This window comes from Hevea brasiliensis, chromosome 15, assembly GCF_030052815.1.
Source record: "Hevea brasiliensis isolate MT/VB/25A 57/8 chromosome 15, ASM3005281v1, whole genome shotgun sequence".
Lineage (NCBI taxonomy): Eukaryota > Viridiplantae > Streptophyta > Magnoliopsida > Malpighiales > Euphorbiaceae > Hevea > Hevea brasiliensis.
In genome coordinates, this window is record NC_079507.1 from 71,925,473 (window position 1) to 71,942,764 (window position 17,292).

General features: G+C 34.7%; 2 protein-coding genes and 1 pseudogene across 3 annotated transcripts; all 3 read right to left on the reverse strand.

Moving 5' to 3' along the window:
• Positions 1-4,534: 4,534 nt before the first annotated feature.
• On the reverse strand, positions 4,535-6,042 carry LOC110638529 (transcriptional regulator SUPERMAN-like). Its single transcript, XM_021789122.2, has 2 exons — positions 5,661-6,042; positions 4,535-5,504 (listed from the first exon to the last, which is right to left on the reverse strand). The coding sequence occupies exons 1-2, from the start codon at positions 5,742-5,744 to the stop codon at positions 4,851-4,853; spliced, it is 738 nt and encodes a 245-aa protein (XP_021644814.2). The 5' UTR covers positions 5,745-6,042; the 3' UTR covers positions 4,535-4,850.
• A 2,530-nt stretch (positions 6,043-8,572) lies between these two features.
• On the reverse strand, positions 8,573-10,335 carry LOC110638511 (serine/threonine-protein kinase BLUS1-like; annotated as a pseudogene).
• A 149-nt stretch (positions 10,336-10,484) lies between these two features.
• Positions 10,485-12,851, reverse strand: LOC110638521 (FHA domain-containing protein At4g14490). Of its 2 annotated transcripts, XR_009144297.1 has the most exons (3): positions 11,578-12,851; positions 11,452-11,486; positions 10,485-10,925 (listed from the first exon to the last, which is right to left on the reverse strand). XR_009144297.1 is itself a non-coding variant. In XM_058136885.1 (2 exons), exon 1 carries the CDS (start codon positions 12,763-12,765, stop codon positions 11,602-11,604), a length of 1,164 nt encoding a protein of 387 aa, XP_057992868.1. In that variant the 5' UTR covers positions 12,766-12,851; the 3' UTR covers positions 10,485-10,925; positions 11,578-11,601. The 2 variants fall into 2 exon arrangements, 1 of the variants encoding a protein (XP_057992868.1); XM_058136885.1 differs by lacking the exon at positions 11,452-11,486.
• Positions 12,852-17,292: the final 4,441 nt, after the last annotated feature.

The following is a 17,292-nucleotide window of genomic DNA, read 5'->3' on the forward strand; positions in this document are numbered from 1 at the left end:
ATTCGGCCGGTTCGATTCGAAATATAAAATTTTGAATTTTTACTCTGCCTCGGGACCGAAAACGAGGTCCAAAAATTCCGAAAAAATTTCAGAAAACTCAAAAAAATACGTAGACTCCAAATATATTTTTAGTTTTACCACGTGGTCTTTAAATTAATTTTTAAAAATCATCGAAGTTTATATTTTCGGAAAATCGACCCCGATTTTTAAAATCCGAAAAATCTCAAAAAAATTCCTATAATTTAAATAAAATTAAAATACCAAAAATGCTCATAAAATTTAAAATTTTGGGGTGTTACATCAAGAATATGGTTGTCATGTAAATATGTTTAGAAAATAAATTATGGAATGGTGAAAAGCTGCCATTGGTTGCACATGCGCAGCTCCATAGTTTCTTTTTTTTTTTTTCTAAGAAAAATCATAATTAAGAAGCAACATGTTACAATCTTAAATATTCCACTTTATTTTAGATTGAATTTTGGGTATATTTTCATATAATTAAATTGTGAACTAACTCAAAAATTTTACATTGTGATTCGATTAAAATAAAAAGTGAGATCTATGATGATAATAGAAGATATGAGCCGATAGCACAAGCATAAATGTTATAATATTTTATTTTTTGTGATAAATTTGTGAGATGCTAAAAAAATATACTGAAATTAGAGTTTGAGAGTTTTAAATGATTATTTGGTATTATTTTTTATCATAAGAAATCTTTTTCTCTCGTTTTACCTGTAAATTTATATTTTATAATCAAATCACGTAAATATTATTATTATTATTATTATAATATTGTGTAATTATGTCCGTCACTTACATTTTACTTTTCTTGTCATGGAGGGGGATTAACTGAGAAATAATAATAACAAATAAGCAAGGGCAATGCGAGAACAAAATCAGTGGACAATCCAAGTGATAACTGAGAAGGGGATAAAGCTAGTGATGGGGATGAGTTCTCTACCCACTGACTCCATTGGGTCTATTTTTTCATTACTCATTTACGGCACTAATGATCATGCATGTGCTTTATTAATCATTAATCTCAACTGTTGTCACATGGTACACTTTTTAAACTACCTTATTAACCATTTGTGGACTCCAATTATATTCTTCCTTTCTATCTTTCAATCTAATCCATGCTGCTTCTAGCCCACCATATATGCCATGCATGTTAGACTAGCAAATCAGGCACAAATTTTAATTATTAAATTAAAATGGATTCATTTCTCATATTTTTTAAGAATATAAAGGATGATGCTAAGTACCCACATCGATTAAGTATATAAATAATATATTTCTTATAAAAATTTAGATAATTCTCTTTCTTAATTTTTTTTTTAAGATAGATTATATTCGATTTATTGAATCTCAAAATTGAAATCTATTATTTATTAATATAATGAAAGTTTTACTACTGTTGTTGTATGGCCTATGATCGACGCCTAAGTTTCTTTTTAATCCCAGAGAGATGGATAAATATATTGTTGTTGAAAGCAATGCACAAAGAAACGGAGAGACAAAAGCACGATTGAAGTCATAAGTAAGCTTTATGCCATGCCTTTCTCTCTTCACTTTTACTAAAATAAGCACTTGGTCGCTTCTTCTCAATTCAAATTGTCTACTTCTTTTCTCTCTGCTTTCACCATCCAATTGTGGGGACCCTTTGCAAATAACCCCTTCAAGTTTTCTTTTAGGTGCTATACTAAGGATTGAAAATGTGGAAATGCTTCATCTGCATGTTGGAGTTCCATACATATCAGCTGTGAGATTTTTTTTTTTAATTCATCACATTGACTGCAATTAGCTAAAATAAATAATGGAGTTATTAATTCTCCAAAATTGGTTAAAATATAATTTGCATGCCATCACCTGAATCTCCACAAAACGGAACTGAACCCAATATGTAGCAGTACTAGTGTAGCTTTGTCCTAGCCCGGGCGCTTGTTTGTGTACAAAAACGTGTCCTGGCTCTGTTAAACATATACTACAATCCTTATGGTCAAGGCAACTGACCTGAAGTCAGGTTGATCAGAAGGTATAGTCGATGGCTCTACGATGCCAAGAATTTATTCTCAAGCAAAAATTTGAACCCAGTACGGTTATATATATATATATAGAGAGAGAGAGAGAGAGAGAGAGTTTTTATTTTCTTTTTCGATTAGGCAAAGTCTGAATGTAAAAACCCTGTATTTGTACATGTAATGATAAGAACATGACGTACGTGGGAGTCCTGCCCTCTTGAGGATTATACTTGATCACATTTCAGTGTCTGACTTAACTGATGTAGAGTTAATTGTACATGGTTGCATGACTTATTAGAAGCATTCTTCAGCATTGTGCTTCCCTTCCTATTCTCTTCATTTTTCTATTCTCTCACAAGCCATTAAAACACTTAAAACTTCAATAAATAAAATTATATCAAAAAATTAATTTAATTTACCGATATTAAAATCATTTTTTAGAAATATGAAGTTATAAATTCAAACTCTACATATGAATGATAATCATACCATATGTAAGTTAGTAATTAGTTTTGAGTTATTCATTCTATATAGAAATAAATTAAATAAATTAGGGTTTAAACAATAAAGCAGAGAAGGTGGATGGTGAGTGGCTTAAAAATCAAGAACAGGTTTTCCCATGACAGATGAGGTGATATGAAAAAGTACTAAATGGTATAAGCAAGGACAGGAGGATGTTTGGGGGGGGGTGGTAGTGGCTTGTAAGTATGCGTGTGTCTGCCCTTGACTAAGTACCATGTTAGGAAAGAGTTTTGGTCTCTCAGTAGTCTGAAATGCTTTGAAATGACCAAAACCTCATATTCTGTTTAAGGAAAAGCCATCATACCATTTGACAACCAGACATTGTCGGGAACATGCAAACCATCAGATTTTGAGGAAAGCATCCAGGGACTCTCCCCGATAAACAAACAAAACTCACCTATCACTGTATATCGATCATAACATCTCATGGGGTATACTAGCTAATCTAACCTGTCCTTTTCATTATTGTACTCCCTCTCAATGGGCTACTATAATTATGCAACTTTAGATCTGTAAAATCTATACCACTCTTATTTTTGTTGTGAAGGTATAGAATCATTATTTTCACTTTCCTTCTTATTTGGCTTTCCTTTCAAGTGACTAAACATTGTAATTAATTACCAATTGGTTTATATATAGCAAGTTGTCAAGAGCATAAAGTAGCTAGATATATTTATACTGTTAAAGGTTGGTTTAATTAATTGACAAATCCATTTACTATTTATTTTGTTGATTAGGATTATATATTCGTAAGAGATATTTCTTGGAAGTCTCCTATAAAATGTCTATATGAGATTTTATTGATGATAAATGGATAACCCTTGTGTCTTGGTCTATGAGAATCAGACCCCTTGATTGTAAATACTCACATTTGTTAATATTCTGTTTCTTTTATTATTATTTGAAGAAAAAAGAAAAGGGCATCATTGCTTTCCTCAGATTTCACTTATGAAGTGTATGTGTTGGAACTTGGTTCCAATAATGATATGCCATCATGATTGAAATAATGCATATATATAACATTAGCTGAATGTGTGGAACAGGACTTCCCAAAAAGCCTGGGAAGTCAATTTCCTTCATCTTGTATGGCTGTAGGTTTCGGTGGTCCAAACAAAAGATCGGTGATTTCTTGAACTCGTACATAACCTAAGCAGTGCAACCTTTCCCCCTATTATTTTCAAATCACTTCCCGTGCTTGAAATAATGCATATTGAGGTTTCTTGTTTAATGGAATTGTGTATTGTCTGATTAAATTGGAAATTAAGCCAGAAGATCAAAGAAAAAAAAAATACAGATATGATGTAGAAAGTGTGAGATCATTTTTTAAAAAATTTATTAGGAGGTCAAATGGTCATGATTTGATTCTTGCTCATCATACATTTATCAAACTACATCAAATCAAGCTCCAGGAGTAAATGAGTTTAGTATATAGGTTTGACATAATCTTTTTCTTTAATATAAAATAATTGGTGCTAATTAATCATGCAATCTCACTTCTAATATTATAGAATATCTAATGTTTAAGATATGTTGGTAAATAACCAGCAAGTTATCTCTCTCTTATTTTTAGGCTGCTTGCTGGCTAGGCCTAGAACACGAAGACCTTGTTATGTTATTTTATTCATGTTCATCAACCCCCTACGTTTGTTTGACCTCTTACGTTAAGCACTAAACAAAAAGATCTTGGTTGCCCAAAAAAAAATAGAGCACGTCCTATCTCTTTTGCTTTTTTTCTTCAAGCAAAATAAATTTATTAATTAGAGCAGAAACAGGTAATGGGTGAGCTGCAATCTCTTTTACTTTTTCCATTTTTTTTTATTTAAACCAAGAAGTGTTTTTGATGTTGTTAAGTTACAGTTAACCTACCAAGAACTTAACTAGAGCTATGAAGAAATTGCAAAAAAAAAAAACAAGAACAAATAGAAGGAAGAAACAAAGGCATCCTTTCCCTGGATGAAATCTCTCTCTCTCTCTCTCTCAGAAGAAGAAATTCAGACAAACATACATGATGATATATGTATAATGCTGGGCAATGGAAAGTGGATAACAGAAAATTACATGCCAAATGTAATCCAAATAAGGGGGTTCGAGAGAGATTAGATCGCGAACATCTTTGGATCCAAAATCTGAAAAGAACTTCCTAGTTATCTATAGATATTGGTCTTCAACATTAAACTGATTTCTAAGCATAAATGCCGCTTATAGCGATCACGAATTGGTGCAACAGCTCAAAAAGAGGCTTCCAACTTTAGAAATACGTACATACGTGTTAGCAGGTGCCCACAATGCTGTAATAAACTTCATCTAAGAGTATCCCAATCGAAGTTCCAAGTCCAAATCCTCTTTGGAGCCACTAAGAAGACCAATCTCCAAATCTAACCTTAAAATCTCAGCTTTCTTCAAGAACTTGCACCCATCTTCTCGCTTGAAACCATTTAAACCCGAGCCTTTGGGACTTAATAGGTCATGAGATGGGCTATCATCGATAGCCCATTTCTTGGTTTCGATAGAAGAAGCAAAAGAAGGTGACGATAATACAGAAAGAGGTGGAGTGGGAGTAGCAGCAGCCGAGGAAAGTAATGTGCAAGTGAATGGAGGAGATAAACCAGGATTAGGGTTAGGGTTAACGTTAAGGTTCAGAATAGGACCATCCCTAGGAGGCGACTGTCTCAACCTGGCTCTGTCTCTCCGATGAACATTCATGTGGCCGCCAAGAGCCTGAGCAGATCTGAATTCCCTTTTGCAGAAGCTACAAGTGTAAGATCTTGGGGGCCATGAAAACCCACTAAGACAATCTTCTCCGCAGCTCTGGCTGTTATAGTTCCATGAAAATTTAAGCTTGTTGTTATTGTTTTGTATGTTGTTGTTGCTGCTACTGGCTCTGCTGCCAATGCTATGGTCTTTCAAGCTGTTGCTCAAAATGTTCCTGTCCATGGATTCTTTCTGGTTCAGTGAGACCTAGCAAGATAAAAAAGACAACAAAGCCTAACTCATTATGTAATTTATAAAGAAATCAGGGAATAGTAAGAGAAACAATCTCTGAAAATTTGAGAGTTTTGATACTAGAAAAGAAAGCGATAAAAGTGAGAGAAGTTGAAATAAAACTGACCATACCAGAGAAGTATGACGATGATATAGAGTGGCCTTTTGGTTCTTAAAAGAGAGTAGTACTGATAAATAAAGTTGCAGAAGGTCCATCAAATTCTGAAACAGAAGCTGAAAAATCCCATTGGAGGCTACCTCGGCAAAAATAGCCCATATGTTTTAGTCACCACTTGCTAAAAGTAGAACCTCGGCCTGCCAGCCATGCCTTTTTGCCAAATATAGCGGACTCTATTGGATATATTTTCACTTCCCTTTAAATTGTTTCCAAGTACTATCATGTTTGTGTAACAATTGTAGAGAAACTAGAGTGATGATGAGTAGACAGCCACACTCAGGTTGATAACTTGTGTAGGTATAGTTGTTGAAATTTTAGGATTTGATTTTCAGCCAATCTGTTCTTGCCATTAAATCAAGCTGACATGAGGTAAGAATCAATGTCCCACAGGGTTTATGGGTCACCAAAGCTTTTTTTTTTTTCTCTTTTTTTTAATCTTTATCAAAGCCTAATTAATTTGGTAATGCAATTTTTTTTTAAATAATAATGCAAGTTATTATTCACAACTTGGTTTACACTTGAAATTCATGTATTTGATAAGTGAGTTTCATTTTATATTTTATATTTTCTATTTTATATCTTGAGTTTCAAATAGATTAGATCTGAATAAGAAAAATTTAAAGAAAATTCTTAATTAATATCGCATCTAAAACTAATTAATTAACATGCACGAAATAAATTTCTTAATTAAGTTGAAAATGCTTTTTTAATTTCTAGTTAATAGTAGTTTAGCCTGTCTTTAGTGATGGAAAACATATCACTTACCTAACAGGTTCTAATTTAAATTCTCATTCCCTAATCTCATTTAAAAAAAAAATCTAGTTAATAGCTCTACAAAAGTTGCCATGGTATATGTTCTTAATAAAGAGTTTATTTATTATGGTTCCGAATGAAATAACTTAATGCATTATTTAGCTAGAGGTAAAGAAGCTCAAATTAGATTTCTAGAATTTGGCAATTTTCCCATATACCGTAGAGGCTAGGTTTTCTTATTCAATCAATTAAAAGGGCAGATCAAATATGGACTCTTAAAAGCTAATTGATTGCATATGCATCCCACAAACTATCTAATCCGATAGTTTAGCTTTCATCATCAGTCCAATAAAACTCAATGGATATAATAACATACTTAATTAATTAATTAATTAATAATTATAATACAACAGGTTACAGGATATATGATATAGATTAATATGTCCTAAACTAATTCAGTAAGCAATGATATATCACTTACTTTGTGGAGTCAGATTCATGTCCCACTTTTTCAATTCTCCTACGTTAAAATATATATATATATATATATATATATATATATATATATATATATATATATAAACTAGTTAATTCCACTAGATTGACCTTAATTTGCCATCATAATTAACCACTGTCATTGAATTCAGGCGCTAGACAGCGAGACCTTGTAATTACTATCATGGTTTGGGCCCTTGTAGAGCTCAAATGTCCAAGAACTTATTCCAAAACACGGCGAAACAGCAAACGAAGGAGGACACAAAAATGAACCATATGATCCCTGTTTACTCAAGCTCGTTAACATTCCAGATGTTTTTTCCTAATTAATTTGAAACGGTAGGCAAATGGCAACCTTGGAGAGCCGCCCGGTACAAAACTTCACCATACCCAAATCATGAATCTATTTGGGAGGTCCCTTAATTGTAATTATTTTGTCAATATAAAAGGAGATATAATCGTGTTTTATAGAAATAAATTATAGCAAATAGAGGTTAAAATGGTGTTTATTAGTTTAATTTATAGACGGCTGATATCAACTGTTTGTTTTTCTCCCATCTGATTGGACAAATTTGTCTAATTTCAAGGACTGGTAATCTGAGTGCACCCAGATTTTGTTGCCATTTTCAAGTGAGAAAGAGAGCAAGTTTTAGCAGAGAACCATTATAGACAAAAGATCCTACCACATTTGGCTTAGATTTGTTGAAAGACTAGCGGCCAATAAGGAGAGTCCATGCCATGCTATATATAGTTGTGATTTTATAAGGTTCTTTAGCCGAAATTGCAGGGTTTACCCACAGTGTAGCATGTTGCCGTCGCTTCCACTCATAATTGTAGATTGAAAGAAGAAAGAGATATTTGAACCCCCAAAATCTTATTCAAATCTGATGGATTAATTAATTACCATGTTTACCTATGACAAAACAGACACAGAAGAAAGAAACAAGCGTATTACTAAATGAATGGGTTCTAAATATTGACGGGAATCAAAATTAAACCTGTCTCATCAACTTTTTAACATTGGATTAAGGCACCATAATAAAACAATTCAATGGCCTTAAAATCTGAGCTTTGCTTTGATCAGCTAATGGGGGTTTTGCTTGCTTCTCGCTGGGAATCAAAATTGGAGGAGAAATTTTCATTGCTGTCTTATCACCTTGATAACTAGATTTTTCTAGTTGAAAAGTGCATTCAAATCACGCAGAGTCAAACACTGTAGAAATAGGAGCGACTCATATGGATTGGATGATAATTCTGTGGATTGTGAGCGTCACAGATCGCAGAGCTTTTCTTCTGGGAATTTCAGAAATCCAACAGATGAAATTGAAAGGGTTGCGAAGGCTTGCACCAGGCAGTCCACGGCCTTTTGTTGCCGGGCCTACTAAAAATTCAAGCCCAGCCTCTATCTAAAAATTGTACTATACACATGCCAGGGATTTTAAATTCACTTGCTGGATCAATGTGAAAGATAATAGTAATACACTTGAATATATTTTAGGTTAATTTATTTTAATATATCTAATTATTCATTTATTTACCCGTAATCACTGTTTTTAATAATAATGGTAATAATAATAATAATGTGTGCATTCGTGCGACTAAATACATATGGGTCAAATTTGCCGCTTTATTGTCAACCACAAAAACAATCATTAACCAAGCTGTGCAAATCAAACACGAACGAGAAAAACCATGATTCAGTGCCACATCCATCATATGCACCAGAAATTAGCTGCTTGTGAAATTCTAATTCCATCACCAAATCAAAGTTCTTTTGTTTCTCACTTTCCAATTCCATCCTTAGCCTTTCATCCACTTGCACTAATTGTTCCTGTTCTGACACTTCCCCTCCTAACAGACCAATTAGGTTCGCTACCTTCTGTCTTTGCTCGTCCAAAGTCCTCTTTAACACCATTAAGCCCCCTACCATTCTCTCCTTATCAATTCCTTTGTCACCGTGGCCATCTTCTCCTTGAGAATTCACCTTCGCCTCGTCTGCCATGCGGCTAGGTGAAATCCTCCGACTTGATTCTCCTGAATCAACTGATCAGCTCAATTTTCATATCCTGAATGATGGTTTCACCTCCGAAACGAACCTGTTTCACAATTGAATCGTCTTTTGACTCGTTAGGGAATTTTGGGTCAAGCTCGAATCCCTCCCTGTTGAAATTCCAGCCACTAATCTTCCTTATCTTTACAATTTCACTCCCCGTGTCCCCCTCAATGCCCTCCTCTTCTCCATTTTCACTACCTGTACTCATTCCGTGTAACGCCTTGCTTTCTTTGAATCTTTCTTCGATGCTGGGCAACCCAGGCAAGACATTCTTTACCAAAAAATCCAAGCCCCTACAGTTCTTGAAAAAAGGATGCTTTAAAAGCTTCTCAGCAGAGGGCCTTTCTGATGGGTCTTGGATGAAGACAAGAACCAACCATATCTTTAAAAGCTTTAAAGAACTTCTTACTCTTATCCTTCTTGTGCTTCTCATAGTCAGAGAAGCGAAACCGCTCTGTTATCTTCATAATCAGAGACTTGGAAAGAGGAAGGTGAGACAAAGGAGGTCGACCATGGGCTAATTCCCAAGCAGTGATACCAAAAGACCATATATCGGCCTTAAAACTATACCCTGTGTGGGAGTGTATAACCTCAGGTGCCATCCCATATGGGGTGCCTGCAACATCTGTGAGCATCAACCTCGATAAGCATGTCAATGAGGCCCAGCCTCGTGCTGCATTCGACACGCAAATCGAGGCTGATACGCCAAAGTCTGCGAGCTTAACGCGCCTAATCGAGTCTATAAGAATGTTACTTGCCTTGATATCTCTATGCAAATGGCCTTGGTTGTGAAGATACGACAGTGCGTTTAGAGTTTCTTTGAGACCTACAGCAATGCTCTGATAGGCCATCGGGGAAAGAAGAGGAGATTATGGATTGGAGAGAACCAGTAGACATGAAAGGCATAAGGACCCAAAGGCGGCGACCAACAGTAAAGGAGCAAAGGGTTTTGAGGATATTTGAGTGTGAAAGAAGGGACATGATCTTGGTTTCCCATCTAACGTAGTCAAAATCGGCTCGAGATTGAGTTAGATGGATTTGATGGCAACCACAGTAGAGTTCTTGGGGATACATATTGCTTTGTAAACTATGGCACTAACACCAACGCCAATCTCGTCCAAGATTTCGCAGGATCTCGAGTCTAACGGGTACTGAAGCCTTTTTGGTTCTTGGTCTTGTTCTTGAGCCATGAAGCTAGGTATACCTCAATCTTGAATGCGTTTTTGTAGAATTGTTGTTGTACTTGAATTGGGCTTTGTAAGCTTTCGTTCACAATGGGATGTGGGTTTTGTTGAAGAAGATTGGGAAAAGAAGGAAGCAGGTATTACAGGTGGTTTTCTTGTGAGGTCTGAAAAGGAAAGAAAATAGTCACAGCGGTGACATCTTTAGGAGGGAGACAATGCATGTGAATTTCAATTGCTTTTTTTTTTTATGAATATGAATTGAATCGAATAGAGAGTGACAGATGGCGGCTCAATTATGAGAATTGGCGAGGCCTTCAGCTTCTTGTATCTTCTGGTTTGGGCATGAAAATGATAGTGCATTTGGTTTTCAATACATAATTACAGCTTCGCACAAAAGGAAATTAAATCCAAATTCATTGGATTTAAATTCCAATTAATCTAGTACTTCAATTACATCTCTCAACTGCTCAGAGTATTGATAACGAGAACTAAAGAGCTATGGATCCTAGATAGAAGAAGGTAAAGGACAGAGTTAAGAGTCTTACAGAAAATGAAACACGTCCATCATCTTCCCTAAATAGCACTCCTTCAATGACTGGGCAATTCACCGTTGCCCGGTAGATTGCGAGGAAAACTTGTCTAAACATGTCTTTCCAAGTTCCAGAGATGAACATTCTAGCAACTCCGCCCACGAGATATTGCATCCAAACTTATACCATGGATCTCCCAAAACCCTGCAAATTTTAAGATGAATCCGACAATATATTCAATCCAAGATGACCAAGACACAGACAAGCACGAAAAAGCCTGATCCTTTATTCCCGTTTACAAGATATAAAAACACGAACTTTCTGCTTCACTGGATCAATAAACTACCAAGCAGCTAATAGATGAGCACATCCCAGACATTTATCTCATTCTCCAAAAGTCAAAGACAAACCATCACCAACAAACTAGAAATGAATAAAATAGTTCATTTTTCATAACCAATCTTAAACAAATAGATATAATCATGCTAACTAGACATGAGTTCTATGACAGACTAGACATGAGTTCTATAACAGACTACTAGATTATTGCATAAACAGCCACTTATCAAGTCTAGCCTAACGAAAAATTTTCGAACTACCTTGCTGCAACTTTATAATGACTGAGCTACCTCAGAGTAAATAAGCATCTGTTATGTTCAAGCTGGTGTCAAAATGTTAAGCTCTAAAAACACTGTTTAGTCTCTTGGCTGCTTGCATCGCAAACACTAACCTTTAAAAACGCAGCTAAGCTCTTATGGAGAAATACTGACAATATGCAACACAAAAAGGCATATATGTAAGTCTCAGTTAGACTGTAAGACAGGACATAAAACACAGAAATTAAAATAGTTATTACCTTGTGAGTCAAGCCTCTCCTCCTCTAACCCACAGAAGGAACAGCCTTAGCTTTCTTCTGTTCTATCATATACTCTCGAACCTGTTCTGCTTTCCGTCTCATTCCTTCGATCATCTCTTCGCTAGCTTCAATTATCTGCTTCGGCAAATGCGCCTCCATATAATCAAACCACTGCCCCAACGTCATCTCCTCCAAATCCACTGTTTCCTGCCCTTTACCCAAATTCTCACTCGTCTTAATTTGTGCCTTACCACTACTCTCTTTGAGACCACCCGCATTCCCAGCATCTTTACAATTCGTTTCAGCATCCAATCCCTCTCCCTTCTTTCCTTCTACAATCTCGCATTTTATTCCATTTTCTCCCCTAACACCAACTTCATTAACCTTCTCTTGCGCCTCTTCTCTCAAATTCGATACTAAATCTATAGTCTCCTTGTTTTCTAGAACACCAACTTGAGAATTCTCCAGCGGCAAATCCGGTAACTTCTTTCTCCTTCCCCTGCCCCCTGGCGCCATTTTACTACATTCAGCGCCCAAATTATTCAAAATCATGCAATCCCCATTCTTTCTACTTCGAGTAACCCTAAAATTCAGTCCCTGCGTCTCCACTTTCTCTGCCGTGGAGCCCAAATTTCCCGATTCTTTATCAGCCTCCGCGACCTTATCCAAGACCCTAGCTTTTCGCGGTCTACCTCTTCTCTGAACTGGCTTAATTTCCTCCAAATTCTCAACATGTTCTCTCTCCAATTCAATATTCTCTTCAGATTTTATCACCTCTGGCCTCCCGCCACGGTTCTTTGCAATCGATCCTGTTTTATCAAATTCATTGACTTTTCTCCTCGGATTGCATCTTAACTGAGACGGCTCGCTGCCGCTGAACTGAACGAGGATGGATGTGTACTCACCGAGCTTGAGGGAGTCGCCATCACGAAGATCGAAGGATTGGAAGGGAGGGAGCTTGGAGGAGTTGAGAGTGGTTCCGTTGGAGGAATCGAGGTCTTGGACAATCCATTTACCCGATTCGGATCCGATAAGGAGGTGTTTAGAGGAGATGCCGGCATCCTTGACAGGGAGGTTGTTGCCGCGGACTACCCGGCCTATTCGGATGGTGGATCCGGGTCGGAATTCCAACGTCTCGCCCTCTCTAGGGCCCTGCACCATTAGTAACTTCAGATATGGAGGTTCCATGGTTGAGAGAGAGAGAGAGAGAGAGACAGACAGACAGACAGAGAGGCGGGAAAATTGTAGTTTGAAATGTTATATCGGGAATGAGAGTGGCAAAAGAAATTCAAAGCGCAGCGATGAGTGGAATGGCGATTTAACAATTTTTTGGATGGGCTGGGCTGGGCTGCTAAATTCTAATTGGATAGTCTAATTAATATTATTTATTTAAATTCCTTCCAATTATAATTGTTAATAATAACTTACATGGGCGGAGTCAAAAAACTCTTTTTACCAACTATAGTACATCGGTTATATATATATATATAATTTATGCTATATTGAAAAATAAATATAAATCTCACATAATTACTATATGAATTAAAAAATATAATACATATTATTTTAAAAAAAATAAAATAAATATATTATTTAAAATTAAATATATATTTAAATTGATCGTTTAAAAATATGTATAAAAATTGGGAGTACTAATTTAATTTATACAAATAAAATAATTTTTTAATTTAAATGAAATAAATGATAAAAAAATTAAATGAGAGGGAACATAAAGAAAAAAAAATATATATGTACCCATAAAATAAGGGGGAGAGCAAAACTAAAAGAAAATTTGAAAAATCTAATATGATTTTAGATTATGTAATGGTAAGTTATTAAATTAGGTTGAATTTAATTTTTAATAACAACTATTAATCAAATTTTAATTTATAAATGTAAAAGTTAGAATAATTATTGAACTTTTATATTTATTTAACACAATCAAATAATTTTAAATTTTCAATTTAAATCACAATATATAAATTTAAATTATTAGGGTTCAATAGAAAATTTAAGGAGGCAATTGATAAAAAATAAAATTTATTATGCATATTTAAGAATTTTTTTTTATAAATACAAAGAGAGATTTATAAAAAAAAAAGAAATTTGGGAAATCAATTAATTAAAAAAAATAAAATATATTTATTAAAAATCTTTTAAAATAATTGAGAGAGCTAAAACTACCCCTAGTCTTATTTGTCTACGCTTTAATTAAATATTATTTATATATTGTCACACCTTACCCCTCTGTAAGGCATAACATGATGTCACACTTTACCCCTCTGTAAGGCATAACATGATCCCGTAGAATACTTAATGAACTACTGAACTTCACCTACCGATAACTCATTAAGTACCCTACAAGGGATTTTAAAACAATTTTCTTATATTTTGGAAGTGGTGAGCATTTTGATAAGAATTTAAAATCATTTATTCAAGTTTAAATACTAATAAAATTTTTTATCCATTTTAAATTTTGCCGCAAATTTTATAAAAATTTTGACAGAGTTCCCTCTGTATTTTGAGAAACCAGTTCTTCAAAGACCTGTAAAAAGCACTTTCAAAAATATTTCACAACTCCCAACCTTCAATGACTCAATCATCTCAAAATATTTAATATTTCCATTCACAAAGCATAAAGCAGAAAATTCATATGAACAAATATTAAATTTACAGAAGAGAATCCAAAATAATATTGTTACAATTTATTTACAACTGCTCAACTTACATTGATACAAATAATATTTCTATATTTACATTAAGATTATCTACAAGGGTATAAAATAATACCCGTACAAAATGGTCAGAGTAGTCCTTGATTCAACAAAGACTCACTCGCTTTGCTTTCCTTGCTCTTATCTGCGGCAGCAAAATAAGCTATCGCTGAGTATAAAAATACTCAGTGGTGCACAATAAAAATTTAAAATGCAATAATTAAATCATTCATTGCCAAACACAATTCAAATGTTTCTCAAACACATTTCAACAATTATCAAATTTCCTAATAACACCATTTTGTCAAATAATATATTAAACACAGTTTAGTCAAACAATTTCATAAACACAGTGTTGCCAAAGTCATATACAACTTAAGCCATGACACAAAATTTCCGATCAATGCCGCGTTGTACACCACGACAAAGCAATCTCAACCCCATTAATGAAAATCAATGAGGAAGGTGGCTAGCTAGCTAATGAGTACTCATTCGATCTACAACCTCAACTGGCAAGCCACAGAGGGAGGAAAATAAACGATCTCAACCCCATAAATGGAGGAGGAATAATAAGTAACTGTCATTCTAAGTGTGAATAAAAAATCCATTTCAAACATTTCATTCAAATATTGCATACAAAAATCAAATCAATTTCCAAAGTTACAATTTGGTCACAAGGTGGCAACACAAAAGTTCATAAATTCATAATGCGTACTAAATCAATTTTTCAAGGATAAAATGCTTAAATAGGGTTTATTGTGCACAAACCTCAAGCGAGTCGTCCCTTAGCCTCGACTCGGTTCCTCGGGTTCCTTCCCGATATTCTTTTCAACTGAAACACACAATTTTACAATGTTTCAGTACTAAAACTTAACATAAATCCAAAATAAATTTAGCTTCACAATTACCTAGCTCTAACGTGCTAAATTCGACGTTCTTTAAATTTTGTGTTTCGGGTTACTATTCACTGCACTATTCAAGTCAAATAGTTGACTTTCTAAGGCTTAATAGGTATGGGAATTCCAACTTCACCCACATACCACATTTTGGTCACTAAAATTGTTGGTTTTGGTCATTTTCTCAAAACTTAGGTCATTTTGGCAAAATTGCCAATTTTCGGTTTTGGTGCTCCGAAGTTGCACTGTTCCATTGGTCAATCTACTGTTGGAATTTGGCAAAACTTCCTTCATAGAAAATGTTCCTTATTGTCTTAAGTGTATTCTCATTTTTAGATCACCCCAATCGGAGTTTTGTAGCTCAAGTTATAGCCAAAATACATTTCTCGCTCACGCAATCGCTCATACCGCAACTATGGTTCCGCGGTTTTGATCCAACTTTGTTCAGTAATTTGATCAAGTTAAGTTCATAATTTGGTCTAACTTTCTTCATATGAATTGTTCTACTATGTCTTAGGTTTCCATCGGTTTAAGAATCACCCAAATCAGAGTTTTCTAGGGAGAGTTATAGCCATTCAAACATTACTGCTCAAATGGCAATCCTGCAGTTTTGCAGGTACAGTAACTCAACTTTGCTCAATAATTTGAATGGGTTAATGGCATAATTTGGATTAGTGTTCTTCATGAAAGTTTTAGATCTATATCTTATCTAATTTCTGGTAAAATTTCAGGTCAATTTGACCTGTCTAGCTCGAATTATGACCAAATGAACAGTTACTGTTCATTTGGTCGATTTGGTGATGGCGACTGCTCTCATTTCACTTTGGTCAATTGGTTCACCAAGTTTTAGTCAGTTTTTTGCCATAGTTCCTTAATGAAAATTGTGCTATTTTAGGTCTATTTTCATCTTCAATTGGTGGCATATCAATTGGACTTGTAAAATTTCCGTTTTGGTCCTTCAAAGTTGGTTTGGTCATGCTGCCAGCAGCATGACCATTTGACCTACGAATTTAACTTCCATTCTCACAATTTCCACATATCTCTTTTGGTCATTATTGACCATTTTTCATCTCACAATAGACCAAAGTCATAATTTATGCATTTCTCTAAAATTTGCCTCAAAACCCTAATCTCACTACTTTGTTGCAATTAATCACATTTAATGGTTTTAATGCTAATCATTCAACTAAGCAAGGTTTCTAAACTCATTCAAACCCATTAAATTCATGCAATTCATACTCCCTTCAAGCTGGCCGAAAATTCAGTTTGTCCTTCCCCCATATTTGTTTTATTTAATCAAGTTCTAAGCTCACTTTCACAACTAATTATGCAATTAAAGAAGTAAAATTGAAAGTTAGCACACTAACCTTTCTTAAATCCTCCAAACCCTAACTTTAACTCTTTTTCTTCTTGTAATTCTTCTTCCTAAGTTGCAATAACAAGCTCTAGTGAAGTTTTTATGAGGGTTATTAAGGTTGAGTAAGGAGAAATTAAGCTTAGTGTAAGCTTAAAGAAAGAGCTTCCATGGGGGATTTAGGGAAGGAAGTGGGGCGGCAAGTTGGGTAGGGAGAAGACTAAAATGAATTTTTTTTTTCTTTATTTTCTTTTATCTAATGTTGGCTTAAAGAAGACCAAAAATTCCAAATTAATAAGTAACTTAATTAATTTCTTTATAACATCATTCATGATGTCATCACCTTTGACTTTTCCATCTTCTTCTTTTCTTTTTTTTTATTTATTTTTTTCTATTAGTTCTTTAATTTAATTATTGATCCCGAAGTTTTCTTTTCTCTGATTTTATTTGACAGTTAGGTCAGGAGTCAGCTCTTGGGGTCAATTGACCAAATTGCCCCTCGCCGGTTCATCCCGGTTTGCAAATAATTCCATATTTCTTCCGGCTCCCTGACCTAATTATTTGACTGGCTTAACAGTTCATTTTTGTGATTTTCTCTTTTCCACTGTGTTCATAATGGTCCTAAGGACCGCAGCGTCACATTTTACGGTTCGAAATTTGAGTTTAAAACGACTTGCGATGCGTTCAGAAGGTCACTCATCGCTGTGACTCTCGGCTCGTTTAACCTCTTATGTTCTGTTTTTCTTATTTA

What these genes read in the sequence shown, in the direction of transcription:
- LOC110638521 (XM_058136885.1), bottom strand. Translation starts at nt 12,765, where the DNA reads ATGGAACCTCCATATCTGAAGTTACTAATGGTGCAGGGCCCTAGAGAG.
- LOC110638529 (XM_021789122.2), bottom strand. Translation starts at nt 5,744, where the DNA reads ATGGACCTTCTGCAACTTTATTTATCAGTACTACTCTCTTTTAAGAAC. An exon ending in ATCATCGTCATACTTCTCTG is followed by an intron (nt 5,505 to 5,660) that starts GTATGGTCAGTT and finishes TTATCTTGCTAG; the next exon opens with GTCTCACTGAACCAGAAAGA.